This window comes from Microplitis mediator, chromosome 9 (assembly GCF_029852145.1).
Source record: "Microplitis mediator isolate UGA2020A chromosome 9, iyMicMedi2.1, whole genome shotgun sequence".
In the NCBI taxonomy this organism is placed as follows: Eukaryota; Metazoa; Arthropoda; class Insecta; order Hymenoptera; family Braconidae; genus Microplitis; species Microplitis mediator.
In genome coordinates, this window is record NC_079977.1 from 14,543,900 (window position 1) to 14,563,019 (window position 19,120).

A 19,120-nucleotide genomic window follows, 5' to 3' on the forward strand; every position below is an offset into this window, starting at 1 on the left:
AACTGGAAGATCAGCCGAAAATAATTTGATTTCACTACTCCAAAAAAATAAGTTTTCAATCATAGTTGATAAAAGAACAGACAAATCTAAAATTAAACATCTTGCTATTTTGGCGAGAACGGCTATTGACTTCAAGATAAAAGACAATTTTTTGGGTTTGTTACCGATTATTGATGTAACTGCTAATACATTACACTCGAAATTATCAGAGTTCTTTAAGTCTAAAAAAATTCCATACCTTGAAAATATGATTGGGTTTGCTGCTGATGGTGCAAATGTGAATTTTGGTGACAAACATTCTTTGTCTACACTTCTTGCCAAAGACATACCGCATTTATTTACTATGAAGTGCATTTCTCATTCTTTCCGTTTGTGTGCCTCATGCGCTTGTGAAAAATTACCTAGTGAAATCGAAGATCTTGCACGAGATGTGTATAAGTACATACAAAATAGTCCAAAACGATTTGGGGACTATACTGACTTTCAAAAGTTCGTGGAGGTAAAACCTCATAAACTTTTACATCCATCGCAAACTAGATGGTTGTCTTTACTACCAGTCGTGGAAAGACTTTTAGAACAATTACCTGCTTTAATTCTTTATTTTCAAGGCGCTGTTCTTACAGATCATTTAGCTGCAGCTCAGTTAATTCTGGACCAGTGTATGAAACCTACAACTGAATTGTATTTAGAATTTTTGAAGTTTGTATTATCTTATTTTCATGATTTGAATAAAGAGATGCAGTCAGAGTCCCCAAAGCTTTATTTGTTGTACGACAAAATTTATATCACTTACAACATGATTTTAGAGTGTTTTTTGAGGCCAGAATGTTTAGAACTATCAGATCAGAGAAAAAAATTTTAGCTATCGATTTTTTCGATGTACAAAACTATTTAGACTTGAACGAAATTTATCTTGGAGGAAATGTTACGGCTCTACTTGAATTACGGAAAAATTCCTTGTCAAAAGAAACTGTTGATCAGTTTCGCAAGACATGTCTTGCTTTTTTTACTGAAAGCGTCAAGCAATTAACGGAAAGATTTCCTTTTGATAAAAGAAATCAAATTAAAAGCTTATCTTTTTTAAACCCAGATACAATATTGAACCCGAAATTAAAACAACGTAAGCCATCGATAGCAAATTTAGGGACTTTGTTTCCAGGTAATTATTTTCTAAGTATATCATATCTGCACAGTTATAATTATTGCCTGAAAATACATTTAGGACGACTGAAATCGTTGTGAATAGAGTAAAAATTTCCTTGGTCTGATAAACTTTTCCATGATTTAAGAAAAAATCTTTGGCTCTATATAATTTTTATTTAATATAATATATTTTCGGTCTTCGTATATCTTTTCTTCAGCTAAGAATTTTATCTTTTTCACATGATGATTAAATCCAATATAATCATCTCCGTATAATTAACGTTTTTTTTATTGGTTATTTACAGTATTGTGTCCTCAAGATTTGACAGAGCTTGATCGTGAGTGGAGACTACTCAGAAATCTAAAACTACCATTTACTTGTGAAGATAATGTTAGAGTTGACGAGTTTTGGTGTTACATTTCTCGGATTACCAAAGGTGATGGGTCTAAAATGTTTCCTTTGCTGGCTACGTTCACTGAAGTTCTTCTATGTTTGCCACGCAGTAGTGCAAATGTAGAACGTTTATTTTCATCTATAAATATGATGAAAACTCACGTCAGGAATCAATTTAACACTAAAACTTTGACAGGATTACTTTTTACCAAAAATGATTTAGAAACTCCTTGCTTCGATGTGAAACTGACTGATGACTATAAACAATTATTTACAACAAATATGTATGACTTTAAAAAAAAAGAAAAGACCAGTCATCTCGTAGAAAGTAGTGATTCTGATAACTGAGAGTATCTAGTCTTTTTTAAGTTAAATGAATAATTTATATTATCGCTTACTGTTTAAATAAGAGCTTATAATATTATAATAAAATATTTTCATGGTAATTTTTGTGTAATTAACTAAATTATCGATCATTTTTAAAAAACTATGAGTTAAGGAATTTCCAAATGTTTGGGTAATAATATGTCTGTTAATTTATTACAGATTATTATTTCATGAAGGTGTGGACTCTTTCTATACAAGAAGAAAATATAAAAGTGTCGTTCATTATTCTCTTATGCTGTCTGTATTAAAGGTCATTTCTGCTTATTAATAACAAATGCAACATGAGATTAATCGATTGCAAATTTAAATAGCTTGTAGATTATGTATCTAATTACATATGTTTCAAATTTTGAAAACTTCTTGAAAAATAGGCAGTTGATATAAACATTTGAAAAATTTTTACCGATGATTAAATTATCACTCTTTACGTTTTAAAAATTTCCATTCTAGTATGTTCAATTAGTTCTTACGATTATTAACAAATTTCTGCCGAGTAGGTCTTCGATTCTTCTTAGTCTTTTTTCCGAATTACTCGTAAGTTGTTAGTTTTCTGATTCATTCAATATCAAAAATTAACTAACAGATACCAGAAAAAAAAATTATCGATGTTTAATATAGAAGAGATTGTCTGCCGTTTTGTATTCGTCTGACTATTGCTTCACCATTTTTTAGCATAAAGTTTGTAACGAAATTGTTTTGGTATAATTATTTACTAATATTTATCATTATTTTATTTGTTTTTACTAAAACTAATTTAATTAAAAAAATATGAAATAATTAATTTTTACTAAAATTTTTATGCTACTAATTATCTCATTACGTAGCTTGGTTCGATATTATACTATCGCTTAACTTACAACAAGAATTTTAGAGTAAAAAAATAATTTTTCTGAAAAATTGATCTATTCTATCACAGAACCAAAAAATTTTCACCCTTAAGAAACGTCTGGAGATCTACGGAAATTTTGAAATATCATCTACGGAATTCTACGGAAATTTCAGCGCCAACCTACGGATTTGAAAAAATTCGAGTTGGTAACACTAATCAATGATATGATTTATAACATGAATAAATTGAATAATTGATGGCTTTTAATAATAATTCTGAAGAATTCGCCCTGAAAATTTAAGAATGAAGGTCATTTATATGAGTAGCATGCATGTGGTATGATTTTCACAGGTCGTTATCAATGAATCCGTTGATTTTTCAATAAGATTTTTCTCAGGCTAATTTGCAATGCCTGGAGTCTGGAGATTTGCTTTTGTTACTACAGTGCAACCTTGATATAACGAAACTAAAGGGAAATAAAAATTATTCGTTATATCGAGTTATTCGTAATAGTAAGGTTTGTTATATAGAGGTTATATTAAACTCAATTCGTTAGAACAAGGTAACCAAATTTCCACTAATAAATAACAACTCATTCATATTAAAACACAGAATTATTTATTTGAAAACATTTAAATCAGTTTCTGGTCAAAATAAAAATCGTTATCAATGTATAAGCATAGAATATAAACATAGAACGTAAGCGTAGGAAATTAACAACATGATTGAAGGAATAATGATAGCTTAATCTTCCTTTTTCGTTTCTTTACTCGAAAAAAAGTCATAAATTGTTGTCTGCTTGCCAATGTTAGTTATTGCAGTGTTTACATTAAATTTCATCAAACAGCAATGACTGTGTATTTCCGTGTTTTGCTTTGTCTAATTCGTGGTTGGTTTTCAATTTTGCTGATTTAGCAAGGCCACGGTTATTTTAATAATTCCTTTTTTCTCTATGGAATAGGAAGAGATGATATTCAGACATTACGTTTTATCAAGTTGTTCTTACGGCTAGTGGACGTTCGTTACAGTGAAGGGGTAAGTTGGTCAAAAAAAAAACTTTTTCTTTATTAAAACCCATTTTCAATTTAAAAATGAGGAATTTGATAACTCCTTATCTGAAATTTACTCCCTAATTTATGCACTGAAATTCGGTAATTTCAGGATTTATCATTGAAAATGTGTTTTAACCACCAACATATCGAGATTGCCGATCCGGAGATGGATCTTTTACCGGTTCTACTGGAAGATATTTTAATCAAGATACAAGCTCCTTGGTACCGGGATTCGGATCCAATCTTTCTGTTCGTTTCCAACCAGTATGAGATTGATTGGATACATTCTATTGCACCACCTTTGCCCCCGATGGGCGCGGATGGTCGTGTTCTTACTTTATTAGAGGTAATTGGATTACAGACTTATTGATATAAAATTCTTCTAGGGAAATTATTTAATTCTTCTAAGTTAATATTTAATAGTTTTAGTCTGTCGTCACCAATTTACATTGGTACTTTACGGATGATGCTATCATTGGAGATAGTTATTTGATGGAGGTTTTGAGGGATATCCACAACATTCGAGGATGCAGGAACGGTCTACGCCTGTTAAATTCCAGTTTAAAAGATTCTTCTATTGCCTGGCTATTCAAAAGGCGTTAACGTTCTGAATTTGAAAGAATAAATTTTGAGTGAATTTTAAGATGCATATTACACTTATCCAAAAAATTAAAGGAACAAGAAAATTTTATAAATTTTTTAGTGATTTTTGGAAGGCTGTATTTTCGTGAAAAATGATCGTATCGAAAAAATAAAAAAAGCAAATTGAAGCTTAAAATCTCTAGTTTCAAGATCTTTCAGCAAAATATTTTTTGGAGCCACGGTTTTTGCGGAATCAGAAGAAAAAGGTTGAGACAAAATTTTTCTAAATTTTTTGGTTTCGTTTTTTAGGTCTACGGGGCCGGGAAAAATTTTTTCAAAAAAACGAATTCATGGCTTGTTTAGGAAATTTATTCAGCTACAATTTGCTTTTTTTTGTTTCTCTGTACGACAATGTGCTGCTGAGATATCAGCCTTCAAATGAAAAAGGATCCTTTTGTCTTTGATTATTGATATCTCAGCAAGAAATGGTCACACAGTAATTTAAAGGGCAGTTTAATAAACTTGAATAAATCCTCTACAAGCTCCATTTTTTATTTAAAAAAAAAAAATTTTTTTTCATCCTTGATATCCATTTGAAAAACCTTTAAAAAATGGCCATTTTCTGGTTTTTTAGTCGACTCATCGCTACTCTGCAAATATTGATAAAAAAAATAATGTTGCCAGGTAATTTTACAGCTTAATGAACCCCCAAAAACCCTGGAAATTTTCAGATTGATCCATTGAATCGTTTGTCCGGTCCGATTGCTCAAAGTTTTACAAAACAATTAAAGGAACAAGTTTTGTTCCTTAATTTGTGTAATCATTACCAAAATGAAAAAATTAATTTTTTTTTGGATTTTCCGGCTAAAGCGTGAGCTTTTTCTGGCATGGAGTGAACATCTTTGGAGGGAGAAGGACAAGGACTTGGATGATTGAATGGAGGATTGGAAATCTATTTCCTAACTCTTTAGAAACGATGGAGAGGATGAGCCGGAAGAGGACGAAATTGAGGAGGTGGAGGAAAATGGAGCAGTTCGGACATCACCAGCTTTCGCTGGGTAACCAAAGTGATGTTACCACTTGCAAATCAAGTTTAGCTGTCAGTTTTCTCCTTTTAATAAAGAGAAAATGAGCTCGAAGATCGTGTGTTCCATCTTTTAACCCGAAAATTCACCCATCCCTTTAGACAGACGTATACTACTTGGATGAGGTTAAATATGCAAGTGTATACGTAGAGAAAACTTAGTTTCCCCTTCCGCTTTAGATTTAATGATTTTATTTTTATTATTACGGCTAAATTATTCAAATTCGCCAGGTAAGTGTATTTAACTTATTGTGGAACATGTGACTAGACTGAGGAGAGTAACATTTTGGAGTTGGTTTTGGAAGAAAGTTTCTTTCTATTTACTGCTTCCATTTTCTTGTTATAGGTGGTGAAAAAAGAGTATTTTAAGGAGGTTTTTATGGAGTTTTATTCTTAAAAGGAGAGTTTGGCAGAGAATGACGTCCTGTGAGGAAATTTGTCAAGGCTGTGATTGCATTTGTCAGCGGCTGCCATCTGCGTTTGGATTCAAGCATGCGCTGAGAAAGGTAAACGTTTAAATAATTTGCTTTAGTTTAAAAAGTAATTTCGCGGTTTTTAACAGGAATTTACCAATTATCCTGTTTCCTCGAATGTTCAGGTGATTTTAAATTCCTTTAATAGTTTAAATATAAGAATCTGTTATTAAATTTTCTTTCTTTTACCAAAATTTATCTTGTAAACTTAAGTCTAGTAATATGTTTGTTAGTTAACTTTTCTGTTTCTCTTTTGAAAATAAAGTGGTGGTAAAATAGGAATCTTCTTCGAAGATACCATAGATATGGTTAAATGAATACCAAAATTTGTAAATGTTTTCCAAAATGGCCCCTAAAATTATTTCGGGGTCAGTTTCTAAATAATTAGAAGAGGATTGCTATTTTTACCACGCGAATTTAGTTCGATTATACATTATTCTTATCTTGTTTAGGTTGATTATATTAGCGCGTTGAAGTCGGAGAGACGGAGACCTCTAGAAGTACGAGTTGGAGTTGTTCCTCTATTTGCAGAGAAGATGACACGAGTTGGAATTTGCGGAGGTTCCTGAAGTTCGATGACCTCTGGTTGGTCCTTAATTTGGACGGGCTTTGGCTTGGAGTCAGAGGTACGTTTGGTTTCTATGACTGTCTTGTAAAGTACCTCGACTGGCTGCTTGTTTTTCTTGTAGGCGAAGCAGCGCCTTTTACTTGAGCAAATACAACATTCGAAGACGACTGGAACGATGAGAATGAAACACAAGATGACGAGGGTGGACATATTTCCCGCCGTCATCGTTCGGTGTATATCGTCTTCTTGATGATGGAGTGAGATTTCGGACATCTGGTTTTCTGTTTCTTCCAGCCCTGCTCCCCAGGGTTGAAACTTGCCGACTGTGTTTAATGGGTCGATGTTCTTCTTGAAGAGAAATCCCGGGACCTTAGGCTCAGCCGTTAAATTTGACGATAACGCTTCCAAGGTCAGATTTAGTCTTGGGAGAGTGATATTCAAATGAGTGATCTCTTCATCTATGCTTTTGATCGTATACTTCCCAGTTTTGATTTCACATCTACCCCGGATGTGGAATATCCCTGCACCGTTAATGTAATAATCTTTTTCAACTAAGTCTAAGCATTTGAGACTTAATTTCTCTTCTTTGCAAGTCGAGTAAGCCCAGAAATTTGGTTGGTTGAGTTTTATCCACGTGGTTTTACACTCGGGGATGATCCGGATGTGGCAGGATCTTGAGATGTTTTCTGTTGATTTCAAGAGCAGTTCCATTTCGCAATCAACCTCTTCTGGGACTTCAGTAGATTGGAATGGAATGTCGGGCCGACAAGACAGGTCGTTTCCGATATATTTACAGGTGTTGATATATTCAGAGTCTGCTAAATAAAATCTTTGCAGGTCTGGATCTGTAATCAGGAACTTTTTGGATGGTAAAATGATCAGGGTTTGAATTTTCCCGTTTAGATTTTCTGGTTTCGGCAACGGTCTCAGTTAGTATGAAAGCAGCGGAACTTTGTGGAACAGTGGCAAAGTTACTATAATAAGCAAGTAACCTTTTGCCCTTGCCACTCTTACTGTTGACACTGCTGACAACGTTGAGATGTCGATCCTGTCGATTGGCTGAGGTGGATTCAAATCAGGATGTTTCCTCATGATATCGACGGTTGCTTTGTAAAGTATCTTCGGTGATATGGCTTGTGGAGAGAGTCTACCGGCCTTGGCCTCCTCGATGATGTACTCAGCTTCCCTCAGGACTCGAAGGTGGTTGTGGGTAATCTCCAGGCGCTCATCTCCCAACATTAGAACCTTCGTCACATATACGAGTTTTTCCAGAGAGCTCAAAGTCGCGTTGATGAATGCGTGGGTGACGCCTGCGAGTTTTTCCAGATTGGATTGCATTTGTGCCTCACTCCGGAGAATAGTATTAATTTCGCTCTTGACAATGTGTATAGCGTTCTGCACTAGGTGCACCATTTCTGCGTTGTCTTGGTATAATTTGTTGATTTCTTTGTTGATATGTTCTTTATCTTCATAATCCATGGTTCCAAACAGTTCTCGAGAGATTGCGCCTACAAATCCGAACCATGGAGCTCGTTGGCTACGGTCAAGTTGCGGAGTTTTGAACTCTGTTTCCTCGAGAAGCTGTTCTAAGCGAATTTTAGCTTGGTTTATTGAGGTTCGCACTTCGGTTATCAGGTCGATTCTCAAGTAATGCATGCAGGACCCTGCATCGATGACCTTAGCGCAACCCACCATGGTTGAGTGTAGATGGTCCCACCCAAAGGGATACATATCTACCAACCCTTGGACGTTAATGAAAGAAATGATGCACCAGTTTTCTACTACAGGTAAATCTTCTTTAATGGGTCGTAAGTAACCCTGGATTGTCTGCCAATGGCTGGATGGTCAATACGTCCTTGGACTGGCTGCTCTCCGCGATGACGATCGGGAATAACAACAATGGTCTTATGGTGTCAAGAGTTTCTTGGATCTGAAACAGAAAACTTTATAAAGGTTTAGCTTTATGGTCGACAGCAGGTTTGGCTTTGTTGGCGTTGACCAATTTCCGGTTGCCTCTGTCGTTTAGGTAAATAAGACTCCCAAATTCGTTAATTTCGACAATTTCATAAGGCCCAGTGTAATAAACATCGAGATTATTTTTCCTCGGCTCTTTTAAAACATAAATGAAATCGCCTACTTTAAAGGTTCTGGCATGTATGTGTCGATCGTAACGAATTTTGGAATCTTGTTTTGCCTTATTGAGACAATCAGCAGCGATTTCTCTAACTTCTGACAATCTTCCCATAAGGTCAGCGAGATAATCAGAATAAGTTTCGATTCTGGAATGATCGGGGAATTGGGTTGGCAATCGAGCTCTTCGACCAAACATAAACTCAAATGGAGTGAATTTGGTAGAAGTGTGCACGTTTGTATTATAACTCAACGCAGCAAGACCCTCATATCGATCCCAGTTCGGATACTTATCTGAAATTACTCTTAAAAAGTCTATTAGTGGTTGATGGCTCCTTTCCAAGGATCCGTTCGACTGGGGATAATAACCCGAAGTCGTTAATATTTGTATTTTTAAAGCTTTTGCAAGCTGTTGTATTATTTTCGAGGTAAATGACGTACCTTTGTCTGAGAGGATGACTCTCGGACACACATAATAACACATATATCGATCAACGAGGGCTTCAGCCACTGTTTTCGATCGGATATCGGGTATTGGGATCGCGGTTATGGCTTTTGAAAAGTTATCCTGGATCGTCAGGATATGGACATTTCCACTCCTGGTCATAGGAAGTGGTCCTACGGTATCGATGAAATTTTTCTCGAAGGGCTCGAAGGGAGTGTCGGTTATCATCAGTTGTTGTTTAGTTTTAATTCGCGTGAGTTTGTTCTTCTGGCAAATTTCGCATTTTTTGATGAATCTACAGATCTTTTCCTTCATGCCGGGCCAGTAGAATCTCTCGCAGATTCGCCAATAAGTTTTCACGACGCCCTTGTGACCTCCAATAGGGCTGCAGTGGATTTCTTTGATGGTTTATCGCGTAATTCTTCAGCTGGAACTTCTACATTTCCTTCGCAACGAGTTACTTGATAGGACAATCGCCCAATTCTTGTATTAGATAAGGCTTTATGTTCAGATCGTCGAAGTCATCCCCCTGTTTCGCTATGCGGAACGTATAAATCTCATGTTTGAACATGGACGCTCTCAGGTTTCGTAGTCCTTCGATTAAGTTAGTTAAGTCGATTTTTTCAAAATGATTTTTCTTGACGAGGACGGTAAAGATGAAGCATTGACCCAATTTTGTGACAAGTACGTCACCCAATTTTGGTCTAGCCGCCTTTAGATGCAGCTGGAATATCTTCGGTGTTTAAGGTTTGACAAGTAGAAGGTCTTGCTATGATGGTGGAATTTCTATTATCTGCTTCTACCTCGTCATTCCAATAGAAAGTTTTTGAATGGTCATCGTATTCCAGTCCGTTGTAATTCTTCTGCGCAGCTTTCAGAACCGTGTGCTTCCACATGGGCGTGGACGGACTTTTACCTGCGGTTAAATATTTTTCCCGAATTGCACCGGCACTCAGCGCTTGTGGAGTTGCTGGAGTTATCTCCACCTGGACTTCTGGTTCCGAGCAGCTGGAGTCACTATCTTCTTCGGTATTTTCATTGTCTCGAAGAAATTCTTCTTCTTCTTCCATTTCTTCGGATTCGTCTGAGTCTTCGTTTTCATCGTATTCGTGCGGAAGGCAACTCTGTTCAAGATATTCTCTGATTTCCTTGGCCACCTGAGGGCTGACTACGGGCAGTGGATTATAGTAGTCGTCTGGACGAACAGAGCGATCCGCTTCTTTATCTGGGATGTTAACGGTACGTTGTTCAAGAGCTCTGTTGAAGCGTTCAATACGACGCATACGACGATACGGCGCATCGCTCGTGGTTTCGATTTTACAAGTGAACTTTTTGGAGCGACCCAAACGATCGCCAGGAAGGTGAAAGATGTTATGATTTTTCTGTATAAGTTTGAATATTTGTTTCCTTTCCATGCGAGTGAGATGAGTGGTTTGTATTTTATCAAAGATTAAGTAGATACGTTCTCGCTGAGAGAGAGAGTTCGTTTCAGATGAAGACTCGATAGTATCAGAGTATTCGTCAGATGGATCTAGGTGATCGAATTCAAATTCTTCAAGCATTTGGGGATCGATCTCGATTTTCGCTGGGTCAGATGTTGTGTTGATCGCCATACACATCGCCTGGCCATCATCCACAGAAACAACGGCTTCACCCATTAAGAGTCCCTCTTTAAGAGGAATCTTACGGAGATAGCCTTGTCTGATTTTGGATTCAAGACAGGTACAGAGACAGACATTCGCATACGGGGTGGAATGACATACGAACGGGATGGCTTTACCCCTAGGCTGAAGTATAGAGGTCGGGAAGGTCGCGAAAATAAATTCAGAGATTGATGGTGCTATGATATTTCTGCTTGCTCTTTTCTCAAGAAGTCGTTTCCCAATATGCCAACGCCATTGAAGGGTAAATTACCCTCACAAACATAAAATCGAATTTTAGATCCCAAAACTTTCAGTTCGACAGTGCTGACCGTTTCCATGGGATGCCCATTCAAACCTCAGAGTAGCATGGCGTCGCCACGATCTACTCTAATTTCGGGTTTAAGGGCAGAAGAATTTATCAGACATACATCCCCCCCTGCATCCACGAGAAAACATTGTAGTTCTCCATGAAGAGAATTACACGAATCGAATATTTTTGGACCTGTCCCCAGGGACAGGATATACCCTCCGTCAAGGTCGTCTTCCATCGTAAAAGGGATAGGAAGGGTAGGTCGATCTTTGAGGACCAGCGTATTCCGATAAAAGGAAATGCCAGCTCGTTCTTTGGTGAAAAATTCGTTTCCAAGGATACCCGGGTAACCTCCTGGCGATCTCGGTACAACCTGGAAACAAACATCTACTTCAACGACCTTGAGCGTCACAGTTCCAATGATTGGCATACTGCTGGTCGCTATGCCGCCTACTTTACCTCAGTTTTCGGGGTAAAAGATGGTATCATCCCCCAGAGCGTCGATACAAAGGAGGTTCAGGTCAGAACCTGTATCCAGTAAAACTTTACAACTACCCTGGAAGAGGTCTGGAGATTTCATCCGGGCTCTAGGACCTTTACCGATTACTAGTGTGAGGGTTTGGGGCGTTAAAGGATTTTGAATTCCTTCACAGTCTGAGGCCTCTGCTGGGCACTCATGGATCGGCGAGACTCACGGGGCATACTCGCAGTCGCCTTAGCCTGTCGAGCGCCCGTCAAGTTTGAATAATCGTCGTTGTTTTTCTTTGGGGCGGATTTATTTGATTCGTGGTGAGGGCAGAACGGATAGTTGCAACATGGAGCGTCTAATTTCAGATGTTTCAGTTTTTCAGTGTCTATGTCAGCAGGGTCAAACGTCACAGTTTTTTGTCTGGCTGGAAAATGCTCTTCTGTACGTGGACGTGACGGGCTTTTCTTGTACGTTCGTGGAGTCGAATCATCGTTACGGTTCTGCCTACGTCCCCCTTTACTTGAGGTGTAAGCGTAAGTTAAGTAGTCTGCGGACTCTGCACTGGCGTCAGAGTCTATACTGTCTTCGTCGTCTGTGTCATATTTACTCCGTCTGTGGTTGTTTTTAGAGTAAGTAAACGTTCGTCCTCTAGTCTCTCGACGATCATCATAATCGTCATAATCCCGACGAGGTCTCTGATAGTCATCTCTAGAGTAGCGTCTATTATAGTCTCGGTCATAGTCTCGACGGTCTTTATGAGGATGACGCGAAAAATCGTTAGAATCGCGTTTCCGAGCAGGCCGCAAACATTCGCGAGTTCGCTCTTCTTTGATCGCTTTATAAAGCTTTTCCAGCGTTCTAGGATCTTTTAGACACGCAAGACATTTTGAAAGGTCAGGCAAAGCGGAATAAAGAAGATCGAATGCAACTTTTTCTTGCTGCGACATGATGGCACCTCGATTATTTGCTGGCAGTGCAGCTTCCAGGCCTTTGATCATTCTGCGTAACCTGAAATAAAAGTCTTCGATAGTTTCCCCGTCTTTCGGCGACGCTGCAGCTAGACGCTTATGCCAGATAAGAGCAGGATCGCCGTGACGAAATCTCTCACCCAGTGAAGAACCTTAAAATTTAGAATTTTTAGAATTTCGAAAATAGCAAAATTACCACAATTCTACCTTTCATCTCAAAATAGGTAGAAAAAATGATACCTGTGGCTCAAAAAGAAGGATTTTTAATTTCGAAAATCCCACCGCTGCCACTAGTGTTCTTTATGTTATGTCCGCCGCTTAATTTTTAATTATTTATCTGGGATTTCTCCCTTTGGTAGCGATAGTAATTTTGGACAAGCAGGTTGGAGGGTGCGGACAACAATAAAGAATACGAGGAAGAAATTATCTTCCTATAATTTATTATTTATAGTGGATCTTTTCGAAAAATTAAGAACCCAAACGTCTCCGAAGAGACTGGTGCTCTTGTTAAAGCCAAAAGTATTTTATGAATGATAGAAAAATAGTTCTTTCACCTACTTTTCGATGTAACTTCTCCTAGTACGGCAGATTTCACCCCTCCAGAACGTTGCAGCTCGCTTGACCTTCTTACTAGGATTTGGGTTGAGTGGGCGCGGCTGGGTTATAGGATAAGACCTTATGTACTACTCTCGAATGAAAACCGCAAGGTTGGAGTGATGAACTTTGTCTTTATTTTGATGTTTCAAATTACAACGTTTTCAACTAAACGTCACTTACTCACTCTAGTTTTCACAATTTTATGTTTAGTTTATATTATAGGATTATTTATCCTTAACAGATATTACATTACGATTTTAATTTATATTTAATGCGTCCTTTTACACACCCGAAAAGTGGTTTTATGCGCAAATTAACTCGGCACGAGATGGAATCGCAAATTCACGTGATTAGCGTCACTGGTTCGATCGTACCGGATGGTTTTTAAAATCCGACAAATATTGTACTAGACGAACGATTACTACGGTTGCGTCAGATCGAATTTTAGATCAATATTTGAGGATTTTTAATATAAAATTTAAATCCCTTACTGACTTTTCAATGCCTAGGGCGGATTCCTGCAGTAAGATTAATAGAATTCAGCAATCTTTGACTATTTCTTATCGACTTTTCGACGCAGATGCGGATTCCTGCAATAAGAATTAGTCTAGATTATTTAAGAAGTGCCCTATTGACTTTTCAACGCAGATGCGGATTCCTGCAGTAGGGTTTAAGTTAAATATTATTAAAAATCCTCTTATTGACTTTTCAACGCCTAGGGCGGATTCCTGCAATAAGAGTACACGAAATTTCGACGTTCGAATATTCGCGGACCGTAAGTTTTAAGAACCGACTAGCCCTGAGCTATGGGTGATCAGGCTTTTTATAAACTTTGTTTGGCGATTTGATGGGGAATTTATAATTATCGTCATTGGTGGAAAGTGACGACAGTTTATTGCTTATTCGTTAAACTTATTGCAGGTGTCTTCCCACTATTCTTTGCCGCATAAAAGGTGAAAAAGCTGACGCTGCGTTTTCGCGCGCTTTGCAAAGAGGAGCTCAGAAATGATTATTTTAAATAATTATTAACATAAAAAAAAATTATTTGGACATAACAATAGGTATCAATCGATATCAAATTTTACGATTCGTCCAGAAAAACTATCGATAAAAGATCGATTTTCGAAATGTTAACTAACTTTTCTTATAAACAAATAAGTTAATAAACTTTTCAAAAATCGATTCTACAATATAGGTATCAATCAATTCCAAATTTCGTGAATCGTCCAGATAACCTATCGATAAAATATCGATTTTTGAAATGTCAACTAACTTCTTTTATAAACAAATAAGTTAATAAAATTTTCATAATTCGGTCTTTTGACAATACATTATTTGGTCTATGCACGGAATTTTAATCGATTGATACCTATATAGTGGAATCGATTTTTGAAAAGCTTATTGACTTATTTGTTTATAAAAGAAGTTAGTTAACATTTCAAAAATCGATCTTTTATCGACAGGATATCTGGACGATTCACGAAACGTGGAATTGATTGATACCTATGTTGTTGAATCGACTTTTTTAAAGTTAATTAAGTCTTTAAAAAAAAACGAATAAATTATAAATAAGATTAAAAAACAAATTACTCCGAATATTTGAGCAGCCGCTTACTATTATCATTATATGCCTCACATTATTATTATTTCCCCCATTTTTCTCCGACAACGGTTCGAGGCGAATGGCGCACACCCACTGCCTCGGATTTGTATTCAAGTCCCCGTAGAGCTCATTTTTTTTAACCCTGTAAGCAAAATTTGTGGCAAAAAAAAAAATTTTTTAATTAATTTTTTTTCTCACATCGATTTTTTGTTGCCGGTAAAATTTTTATATGCAAACAAAATATTTTTTTTCGAATTTTAACTATTTATTAATGCATAAATTCGAAAAACTGAAAATAATTCATATAAATTCAAAAAAATTTTTTTGTGCTTATCTCTTAAAAAAGTGGTTCTGATCGATTTCAAGAGCTCGACATTGAAATGAAAATAACTAGAAAACAATGTGGAATTTGAAAAAATTTTACTGACAATAATTTGTAGAAAATAAAATTGTCAACAAAAAAGACCTTACAAAATTTTGTGATAAGTCTGATAGTTTCACCGGACATGTAAAAAGATCTCCAACTTTACTTCGAGCTCTAAAAACTTTTGAATAGATGGATTTATCGAAAAATGATGAGAAACCTTTTTTGTAGGGCGTTCAATTTTCTATAAAAATATGTATCAGTCTTTTTGACTTATTGATGTGTTAACGAGGTTAAAAATACTTAAAGCTAAAAAAAAAAATTTTCCCATGTTATTTAAATGGGAAAATCGAATTTTTCAATGAGCTAGGTCTGTAATCGACATAGAATTTTTTTTCTTGCGCCAAAATTTTTTTTTTGTGTTGAACTATGGTTTTTTCCACATGCATTTAAAAAAAAAATCTGGCTCCGAAATGAAGCACCCTAAAATATATTATATATATTAGGGTGCTTTTTATTTTTCGAACATTTTTTTTTTTTTAGCCTATATGAAAAATTTATTGTAGACGACAAAAAATCAACTTGTTAAAAATTTTAGCCTTCAATTTTAATTTTAAGAGGTCGCAATCTATTTTGAAAGTTTTCCCATTTAAAAAGCATGAGAACGATAGCACATTTTTTAAAAAAAATTTCTACGCCGGCAGTTTTTGAGTAATCGACTCGTTTATTTGCTCGTTTTATATGGCTTGTAGTCCTCTTTAAAATTGCTTCCAGTGACATAGATGCATTCACAACGGTTCAAAAGTTATGAGACTTCAAACTTCAGAAATTTTTATTTTCACCAATGAATCATAATTAATGGCTATTATTATTCCAGCTATCAGTTTTCTAGAAAAAATATCATACAACTTTTGTAGTGTGTTAAATACTCTACAAGAAATACCTAAAACTATTCAATATTGTCAACGTCATTGTTTATTTTTGTTACTTTTTCTCGTTGAAATGGTTTTAAAATTATTTAATTTTAATTTTATTCTCGTCCCAAATTGAACTTTTGTACTTATCCTTTTTTTTAATTTTTTTTTTGGTAGAAAATCAATCGTGCTTCATTAATTTTTATGTAGTTCTATGATTTAACGTATCGATCGAAGCACCGATAGTTTTTAGCGATCAATAATCTCAGTCTTTATGACTGAATTGAATTACTTCCGTTTCAAGTCATAAAGACTGAGATTTTCGATCGCCAAAAACTATTGGCGCTTCGATCGATACGTTAAATCATAGAACTACATAAAAATTGATGAAGCACGATTGATTTTCTACCAAAAAAAAATTTTTAAAAAAGGGTCAGTACAAAAGTTCAACTTAGGACGAGAATAAAATTAAAATTAAATAATTCTAAAACCCTTTCAACGAGAAAAGTTAACAATAATAAACATTGACGTTGACAATATTGAATAATTTTAGGTATTTTTTGTAGAGTATTTAACACACTACAAAAGTTGTATGACATTTTTTCTAGGAAACTAAGCTGGAATAATAATAGCCATCAATTCTGATTTTTTGGTGAATACAAAAATTTTGGAAGTTTAAAGTCTCATAACTTTTGAACCATTGTGAATGCATCGATGTCACTAAAAGCAATTTTAAAGAGGACTACAAGCCCTATGAAACGAGCCAAAAAACGAGTCGATTGCTCAAAAACTGCCTTCGTAGGAATTTAAAAAAAAAAAATGTGCTTTCGTTCCCATGCTTTTTAAATGGAAAAACTTTCAAAATAGATCCTGACTTATTAAAATTAAAATTAAGGGCTAAAATTTTCAGGAAATTTTTTTTTGACGTCTACAATAAAATTTTCATATAGGCTAAGAAAAAAAAAATGTTCGAAAAATAAAAAGCACCCTAATATATATATATATATTAGGGTGGTCCTTATTTTGGACATTTTCGAATTTTTATGCTCCCAGAGGCTTATGTGGTTCGAAATAAATAAAAAAAAATATCCTCAAAGTTTCAGGTCTCTATCTCAATTTTAACCCGTGCCGCACAGCGATGTAAGTTTCCCATTTAAATAACACGGGGTTTTTGGCATTGAACGATTAAATTTTTATTCCGGCTAAAGTAATTGTTCGAAAAATTTGAAACTCTGTAGACTTTATCCTCATATAAGCAGCTACTCCTCAGAATTTTTACAGATTTTCAGCTACTATAATTTTGGGGGTACAGCATGATGAAAAAAAAGAAAAAAAGTTTGGAAAATCCAAAAGTGCACGACTCATAATGCTTATTTGATCGTAAACATTAAAATATTCCGAAAGGGTAATGTCGCATGCAAAATAAAAATAAATAAAATTTGAAGTACAAATGTTATTTATTTATATAAAAATGATAAAAAAAATAATTTTATTTAAAATAAAAAAAAAAAAATAATAAATTTCAAACGTAAAAAATTCCGAAATTTTTCGCCGTACGATCTGTGAAAAATTTTACTTTTTTTTTTCTATTTTTATTTTTCACTTGTTTATTTATTATTTTTATTCATTTATTTATTCGTCTAATCTCAATTTTTTATATTTTTATTTTCGAAATACCCGCGCTAAATGAATCGGTTAAAAGTATGGCGCAGGCACACTGGGTGATAGTATGAGAAAAAAAATACCACGCATGCGCACTTGTTAAGACGAATGTCCACACATATTTTTTAGGCTAAAATTAAAGAAAATGCGATTTAATTTTTTATTAATTACAATTACATAACGCAAAGTTAGATAGCCATTTTCGAAAGCAAATCCTTCTAGGGCAAAACGAGTCATTTAAAAAAAAAATGGAGTTAAATTATGGATTCTTTTTCGAGATATTGTGTTTTCAAGCTACAAAATATTTTTACTGCTTGACGGGAAAATATTTTAGTTTATTTTAATGATTTTCTCGTTTCTATTGCACTGAATTTGTTTTTGAAAATCGCAGAAATAATCTTTATTACATTGTCTGTAAATTGGTGCATCATGTGAGATGTTTCTGTTCACTAATAAGACGATAATAACAGAAATAGTTGTAGAAAGGAGGCGAATAAAAATTTTCGATCGTAAAGCACTCCCTAATGCTTCGCATTATGAGTCGTGCAAAATTATTTTTTTTATTTTTAGCTAATAGTTTTTTCAAATAACATATCAAATCAGTCTGCATCCTTATCAGAAGTTCTTACTTTTTTTCATTCTCGCACCTAAGTGGGTGAACGGTATATCTTTGTTGCACTAATACAGTAATCAGGAACTTTGCATTAGTTTGCAGTAAAGCGTTCCTTAAAAGGATTTTTTAAATTTATTACGATTACCTCACAAACGGTTTCAATTACGACAGAAAAAAAATTGTCATAAAGTTTGAGCTCTTAATTCCAACAGGACCACGTGCCGCAAATTTCGTTTCCGTGATTTTTTAAATTCATTATATTTATTTATAAAAGAGATCTATTTTATTAATAATTTATTATAGTTAGAAAATCATAAATTTATTATAGTAAAGAAAATAATTATTTCGATATTATAATGCACAAAACTATCAACCTTTTGTTTATTATTTATTGCTTAAAACAAATAATAAACTTAAAGGTGACCAACTTATTTAAGCAAATATTGAAAGAAATTTAATTTATTGATAATATTTATCAACTGTTAAACTGAGACATAATATGATTAGTGGCATTGATATACCGATCTCAGATATCAATTGAATGCATTATGTATTTTTGAAAAAGACACATTGTCAAATAACATAAACAAAATATTTCTTGAAAAAATCACAAAAAAAATTTTGCGGTAACTCTTCCCGTTAGAATTAAGAGCTTAAACTTTAAGGGAATTTTTTCTGTTGTAATTGAAAAAAAATGCTCCTGATTACTGTATTAGTGCAACAAAGATATACCGTTCACCCACTTAGGTGCGAGAATGAAAAAAAGTAAGAACTTCTGATAAGGATGTAGACTGATTTGATATGTTATTTGAAAAAACTTTTAGCTGAAAATAAAAAAAATAATTTTTTTCTTTTTTTCATCATGCTGTACCCCCAAAATTATAGTAGCT

At 34.8% G+C, this 19,120-nt stretch overlaps 1 protein-coding gene across 1 annotated transcript; it reads left to right on the forward strand.

Moving 5' to 3' along the window:
* The first annotated feature begins 254 nt into the window (after positions 1 to 254).
* Positions 255 to 1,970, forward strand: LOC130674641 (uncharacterized). The gene is made up of 2 exons (XM_057480033.1): positions 255 to 1,159; positions 1,449 to 1,970. The coding sequence occupies exons 1-2, from the start codon at positions 826 to 828 to the stop codon at positions 1,883 to 1,885; spliced, it is 771 nt and encodes a 256-aa protein (XP_057336016.1). The 5' UTR covers positions 255 to 825; the 3' UTR covers positions 1,886 to 1,970.
* Positions 1,971 to 19,120: the final 17,150 nt, after the last annotated feature.

Bases quoted from the DNA above. Each gene is read 5' to 3' on its own strand.
- LOC130674641 (XM_057480033.1), top strand. From the start codon at position 826: ATGTTTAGAACTATCAGATCAGAGAAAAAAATTTTAGCTATCGATTTT. The intron at 1,160-1,448 runs GTAATTATTTTC...GGTTATTTACAG, and splicing joins TTTAGGGACTTTGTTTCCAG to TATTGTGTCCTCAAGATTTG.